Here is a 7,449-nt window from a genome sequence, read left to right as displayed (position 1 = left end):
TCCCAGCAACCACATGGTGGCTCATAACCATCTGTAACAAGATCTGATGCCCTCTTCTGGAGTGTCTGAAGATAGCTACAGTGTACTTACATATATTAAATAAATAAAAAAAAAAAGAAGGAAGGAAGGAAGGGGAAGAGAAGGGATGAGAAGGGAGGGGAGGAGAGGGAAAGGGGTATGATTAAGATTCTACCACTTTGATGATATAAACTCAGGGTTTAGTCTATTTAACACAATACAAATACCTGAACTCTAAAACCTATGGACTCTGTGTTCAAAGAAATGCAATCTAATGTGCAGAGTCAAGACTGCCATGGCATACTCCTCAGCCTTAAGACAGGAAAAACTGTGATGCCACAGAGCAGAGCACACAGTAAAGTTCATGTCCTTTGCCTAAGATTACGTCAGTTAAACGTTTTTTGTTTTTTTTTTCTTTTTCTTTTTTGAGACAGGGTTTCTCTGTATAGCCCTGGCTGTCCTGGAACTCTCTTTTAGACCAGGCTGGTCTCGAACTCAGAAATCCGCCTGCCTCTGCCTCCCAAGTGCTGGGATTAAAGGTGTTCGCCACCACGCCCGGCTCCCGTCAGTTAAACATTATTGTCAGTTTGACAAATAGCTGTAGTGAGTGAGGCTTATTAATAGTTTTAATAGTATGTAAAAGCTGTCCTGACCAGTGGGGGTTGCTGACTGGAAGCTACTGACAGGATTCCTCATTACAGAACGTACAATCTAGCTGTAACAACCCATTTCAGAGCTCCTTGTCTGGTTAAGGTCACCTTTCTCAAACAATAAATGTTTTTCTCAAAAGCAGTAGACCTATGTTTTGGAGGATTTGAGGGTTTTTTTTGCGGGGGGGGGGGTAAGTGGCTAAGTGGAGGGGAAGGTTGAGATAGGGTTCCTTTACATAGTTCAGGCTGACCTGACCTGAAACTTGAGAACTGCTGGTGTAAGTGCTAGGACTGTAGGCATAGTATATGCATTGCTACAGCCAGAAGGTGTGTTCCATATTGAGAATACTGAGACATGATACTTGGACAGCATGAAGGCATCAGTTATCATCTACTGTCTGACATCATCAGTTATCATCTGTTGTCTGACCACTGATCTGGACTCAGAAGCACTTGCCGCAGGACCAAATGAAGTGTATATAATGGACAAAGCCAGACGGCTAGCACTATATGGACATCACCACAGTGCAGGGCAGGGCAACCATTCCTAAGCCTAGGTCAATTGGGCAATTGTCTGGGACAATTCTAGGCCTAGAAGATAACCAAAGTTGTCTCTAGATTCTTTCTTTTTTTTTTTTTTTTTTAAGATTTATTTATTATATGTAAGTACATTGTAGCTGTCTTCAGACACCCCAGAAGAGGGCATAAGATCTCTTTACAGATGGTTGTGAGCCACCATGTGGTTGCTGGGATTTGAACTCAGGACCTTCGGAAGAGCAGTCAGTGCTCCTAACCGCTGAGCCATTTCTCCAGCCCTGTCTCTAGATTCTTGTCTGGACAAATAAATATTTCCCCCCACAATTGGCAAGCATATGGCAGTCTGGGGTCCACAAGTAGCAGGAGGATGCACCTGGACACATCCTTGCACTTCTGAATCTCAGGTTCATTTTCTCTCCATCCGTGCTCCCCATCCCCCACTCCACCTCATCTGTGAACAGAAGGAACAATGCACTCACCACAAGTGGTCCTGATAAGTGTGGAGCACAGAGACACCTTTTCCCTTCAGGCCTGAAGCCAGCATCTGAGCTGTGGACATGGAGGCCACTCCAATTGCAACAGGCGCTCTAGGGAGGAAGGCAGGAATGAGGGTCAGGCAGAAATGTCTGTACAATGACTCTTTTTTTTTTTTTTTAAAGATTTATTTATTGATTATATGTAAGTACACTGTAGTTGTCTTCAGACACTCCAGAAGGAGTCAGATCTCATTATGGATGGTTGTGAGCCACCATGTGGTTGCTGGGATTTGAACTCAGGACCTTCGGAAGAACAGTAAGAGCTCTTAACCGCTGAGCCATCTCTCCAGCCCCTGTACAATGACTCTTGGTTTCTCTTTTAAAAGGAGCAGTGGGAGCTGGGGACCCGTTCAGTTCAAAGGGGGAAGTTTCCCTCTAGCAAGCATAAAAAAGCAGCAGCAAGACAGTAGCTCAACAACTCTTTTTTTTTTTTTTTTTGGTTTTTCGAGACAGGGTTTCTCTGTATAGCCCTGGCTGTCCTGGAACTCACTTTGTAGACCAGGCTAGCTTCGAACTCAGAAATCCGCCTGCCTCTGCCTCCCGAGTGCTGGGATTAAAGGCGTGTGCCACCACGCCCGGCTAAGGCTCAACAACTCTTATGAACATACTAAAAACTGTCCAGTGCTATAGATTCAAGACAGGCAAACTCTAGGTATGTAAAATTTGTCTAAAGACATGAGTAGTGATGCAGTTGGGGGCGGGGGATGAACATGATCAAAAGCGTCTATAGAAGACACTAAAAAGAGACAGCTAAGCACTCTGTGGTATGTAGACTGGACCCTTGAATGGAAAAAGTACTCACAACAGAGCAAGACAACAACCAAACCAACACTTTGGAGATACAAAGAAAGGCTTGTGTATGTGCCAGCATCGTCCCAGTTTAGGACAGGAAAACACTCCTTAGCTGTGCTAACTACGATGGGTCCCATAAGATGTGGCCACTGCAGAATGCTGGAAATCCTGGTGTGTACCAGACCTCTGCACTCTCTTACATTCTTCTATAAATCTAAAGTTATCTCTAAAGTAAGCTTTAAACACTCAGCAGCAGCAAACACCTTATGCTTGTCAGATGTGCAGGCTCTCCACAAGTTTGTGCCAGCCACCAAGGGCCCACTATCTGCTCCAGAGAAACTATTTTTTTCTTTCAGTTCTTGGTCCATGTGCTTTGAAAGTGGTCATTTTTCTCCACCTCACCCCCCCTTTTTTTTAGAAATTGAGCATCTTAATTTTTTTAAACATTTATTTATTTATTTATTATATGTAAGTGCACTGCAGCTGTCTTCAGACACTCCAGAAGAAGACATCAGATTTCGTTATGGATGGTTGTGAGCCATCATGTGGTTGCTGGGATTTGAACTCAGGACCTTTGGAAGAGCAGTCGGCGCTCTTAACCACTGAGCCATCTCACCAGCCCCCTTTCTCCACCTCCCTTGCACCTCTGTTCAACACACACACACACACACACACACACACACCACACACCACACACAAAAGTCTGACACAGTACCTGTTCCCCACCAAGGCAATGGCACAGAGGTCGCCTTGCTGTACTTGAGGAAGACCAGTAGGGGGCACCACTACCCCTGGCAGCATCAAATCTGCAGTAAATAAAAATAGAACTTAATGTCATTTTCATGTTTTACTTTATCATTCAGCCCTCCACGTGACAAAGAGACATGTATCAGTTACATTATTCACGGTGAACATGGCAACTTGAGAATCAACCCTCCATTTCAGGTCTCACAAATGAGAGCACGAAGTTCTACTTGCTAAAGTTCCTGAATGATTTAAAGTCCAGCATGTGGAAGATCACAACTGAGAATCAGAGATGTCCAGAAAACTCAGAAACATTGGAGGAATAACACAAACACATACACATAGGAAGTGGATACAGTTTTCAACATAAGAATACAAGAAATGAGTAGCCTTATAAGGTGGCAGATAACTACTGAAGAGATTTCAAGCAATACTGGAATATAGAAAAATTCACTTACCTGCTCCCCCGACCAGTTTTTCCAGTACCAGAGGCCATGTTATAAAAGCTGGTAGAATATCCGGATAGGACCACAGTGTGTACACTGTACCAAAAGAGACCCAGGAAACACTTATTAACAAACACTCCCTGCTGGAGATCTAGAAATGCCAAACACTGTGCTCACTTTAATTAGAATTCAGAAAAACAAAAACATGCTGGGCAGTGGTGGCACACGCTTTTAATCCCAGCACTTGGGAGGCAGAGGAAGGCGGATTTCTGAATTCGAGGCCAGCCTGGTCTACAGAGTGAGTTCCTGGACAGCCAGGGCTATACAGAAAAACCCTGTCTCCAAAAACAAAAAAAAAAAAAAAAAAAGATAAAAAAGCCAAGACTCTTACTAGGAAAACCCACTGTAAAGCAGCCCGGGGGACGTTTGTGACTGTCACAGCTTAGTCCTGAGCCTATATTTTCTCCACTGTGTTAAGAAAAGGCCTTTACAGATGGTTCACACCATATTTCCTTACATGCTCTAATTCCATCTTTGGCAATACTTCAGAACTCTCCTAATACCCCAAGCTTCTTTATCTCAGAACTTTGCACTGCCATTTTTCCATTTTTTTTTTTTGGGGGGGGGGGTCTTGTTTGTTTTTTATCCCTCTTATGGTGAAAAGGTCAATTCTGGAAACACTAGGTCTGAAAAGATTCTTAGGAATAGTATTGGAAAATTCTGTGTTTATTTCATTTTAAAAGGTATGTTTGAGGGGGGGTGTACAAAAACAAATACCACACCAAATAAACGGAGACTAATGTGTTTGACCAGGACTGTAGTCTGGGCATTTCATCTGGTTACCATACCTGTTGGATACAAATTTTTCTCCAGTTCAAATAGGATGGGGTTACCCCCACTCGTGTACACAGTCACCGAATCTCCTTTGTGAGCATACAACTTCACAACGTTTAGCTCTTCCTTTCCGGGTATCAATTCAGAGATCTGATCTGTTCCCAGAGTAGGGAAAGCAGCCGTCACATCGGCCCGGAGCTTTCTCCTGCAGAAAGCACACGAGCACGATGAACGGTATCTTCTTGATGGACGTTAATAAATACAGACAGTCAGAATGACTATACAAATCATAAAGGTTAAAGAAAGACTGCCTGGTTCGTGATGCCCGGTTCTCAGATTCCCCAAATCCTTTTATCTGTCTTATTCGTTATTCTCACGACTTCCTGGGCATATTGTTGCATCGGAACACCTATTTTCACTAAGCAATCGAAGTTAGTCTTTGGAAAGTCATTGGAAGCACAAATGATCTCACATGCCGTTCCCACTCCTATCTTAGACTGGTTGGCAATCTGTCAACCTCTCATTAAAAGGCTACTATGGCCAAGAATGATACCTAGAGAAAGCTGGCTCCAAAATCCCTGCGGGGCTATCCGTGTCTAGGACACTGACTGAAAAAGGAGAGTTAACATCTCTCTTTACCACAGCTTCCTTAGGCTCTGCCACCGCCGCACCGGTCTCTCCGACACCAGTCTCTCCGGCCAGGAATAATCGTTCAGGAGTTTTCCCCCCTATACCTTTCGTTTTGGTACACCATCCGAGTTCTCCCATGGGCTCTAAACTCCATGGAGTTCTTATATCCTCTCATTTTACATCTTCCACAAAACCTAGCATGAGCCCAGCACACGCTAACGCAACTTTATTGTCCAAAAGACCATCTGGAAGATAAAAGAGACACCCCCACACCTTATCCTCAAAAATGTTTCTAACACCCCTGCTTGGCTCCCTGGGGTCCCCACGTGCAGCCCTACAAGTGTAGGGGTCTCGCTAGGCTAAAGCAAAAGTATTCTCTCCCTCACCTGTCCGAGCCCTTGATGGCTGTGTTGGACTTGACCCGAAAGGCCTTAGCGAACATGTCTGCTGGAGTAGCTCAGGAAAGACAAGAAGAGCACAGACGCCAGGGGAGGTCAACAAAACGAGGGTGTGGCGGCTGCCGGACCCTCAAGCCTGGAGGCAGCCATGCTGTGGACTCGGCGCCAAAATGCAGCCGACTAGGAACCCCGGCACGCTGCTTTCCAGCCCTAGCCCTGAGCTGGCCGGCCCTAGTCCCGGAACTGACGCAGCGCCCGTGGAACGGGGCGAGGCGGGACAGACTCCGGAACTTCCGCTCCCGGTCTTCCACTTGGTACCGGTTGTAGCTAGGAGCCTGCGCGTCTGTAGTTAGGGACGCCAGTTGTGCAAACAATGTCCTAGTTCTATTCTTTCTGCTCCGTCCGCTTTAGATGCGGCATTGAGAAGAAACTGGTAGCTTGCAGTCTATTCGACATGCGTCAAGTTCACAAAATTAGCAGAGTTCATATTTTATTTTTTGAATTCATATTTTATTAAACTTGCAGGTTTTATTGAATGCTGGTTTCCCCTCTTTTTAAAAGCGCTTTTAAATGCCGGGCATGGTAGTGCACGCTTTTAATCCCAGCACTTGGGAGGCAGAGGCAGGCGGATTTCTGAGTTCGAGGCCAGCCTGGTCTACAAAGTGAGTTCCAGGACAGCCGGGGCTATACAGAAAAACCCTGTCTCGAAAAACTAAAAAAGAAAAAAGAAAAAAAAAAGCTTTTAAATGCCTAAAGGCTTTTATTTATTCATATCTTTATAAGGTATTGTAAACTAAAGTCTCCAGCTAGGATTTTTTTTTTTTCTCCTTGATGTTTAATTTGCACGCGGTAATAATAGCAGCGACAAGAAAAACACTCCACTCTGGATTCGGTTTTGCCCAGGCTACTAGTAACAAAGTCGAATAACAAAGATGGGGGTTCCCTCAGAGAAAACAACTGTGTACTCTACAGACAGGGTTTAAACTTAGGTTTAAATTAAACTTAAACCAAGGTTGCTTAGATTCTATGAAACCAGTGTTTGCAGAGCAGCTCTTCAGAGCAGAGTACCCTTTCACTAACCGTAATCATTATCATAGTCGTCGTCTTCATCAACATCATCATCATCATCCCAGTTGCTTAAGTAACTTCATATTGACTGTCCAAAGTGCCTGGCAATCTCTACCTGTCATATACTAGGGCCTAGTTGCTAGCCCCAACTTCTACACCTTTGAGCCTCTGGGCTTTTATTAGAAGCACCCCACCCCAAACCAAAGGCAGAGAAGCCTAAAGGAAGGCATTACTTGCAGACTCCTGTTCCTTGAATTGCTATGCAGCCACATTTAGGATATATACCACCAAGTGTTTGTAGTCTGGATAACTGAAGAAAGTTTGAGAGGAATACTAGAAATTTCAAACTGGGGAAACTATTGTAGATCTGAAGATGTCGGTAGTCTTCCTAGAAATTAATAAAGGGCCAATAAGTAGGAGCCAAGATTCAGAGAAGTAGGCACTGCCACATCCAGCCTCTCTACTCATATATCAAGAACATAAATCCATACGTTCTGGCTATTTCTTTTGTCCGATTGACAAAAGCTAGAGTCACCTGAGGAGTGGGAGCCTCAGTGGAGAAAATGCCTCCATGAGACTGAACTGAGGCAAGTCTGAGGAACATTTTGACTAAGGATTGGTGTAGAAAGGTCTAGCCCATTGTGGGTGGTGCCATCCCTGGGCAGGTGGTCCTAGGTTGTGTTAGAAAGTCAGCTGAAGCCGGGCATGGTGGCGCATGCCTTTAATCCCAGCACTTGGGAGGCAGAGGCAGGTGGATTTCTGAGTTCGAGGCCAGCCTGGTTTACAGGGTGAGTTC

General features: G+C 44.7%; 1 protein-coding gene across 2 annotated transcripts in view; it reads right to left on the bottom strand.

Annotated features, from left to right (window-relative positions):
* Positions 1-5,841, bottom strand: part of Eif2d (eukaryotic translation initiation factor 2D) — a 21,398-nt gene extending 15,557 nt beyond the window's left edge. Inside the window, exons 1-5 of one of the 2 annotated variants that reach the window (XM_021199422.1) lie at positions 5,574-5,841; positions 4,572-4,762; positions 3,736-3,819; positions 3,249-3,339; positions 1,685-1,792 (exon numbers count right to left, since the gene is read on the bottom strand). In XM_021199422.1, coding sequence (XP_021055081.1) covers positions 1,685-1,792; positions 3,249-3,339; positions 3,736-3,819; positions 4,572-4,762; positions 5,574-5,629 — 530 coding nt within the window. In that variant the 5' untranslated portion in view covers positions 5,630-5,841. The remainder of the gene's footprint in view (positions 1-1,684; positions 1,793-3,248; positions 3,340-3,735; positions 3,820-4,571; positions 4,763-5,573) is intronic. The other variant, XM_021199424.2, reaches the window with a different exon arrangement.
* Between the last annotated feature and the right edge of the window lie 1,608 nt (positions 5,842-7,449).

The sequence above is a fragment of the Mus pahari genome, chromosome 5 (assembly GCF_900095145.1).
Source record: "Mus pahari chromosome 5, PAHARI_EIJ_v1.1, whole genome shotgun sequence".
Taxonomy (NCBI): Eukaryota; Metazoa; Chordata; class Mammalia; order Rodentia; family Muridae; genus Mus; species Mus pahari.
The sequence above is the reverse complement of the archived record's forward strand: the minus strand, read 5'-3'. Positions and strand labels throughout refer to the sequence as shown.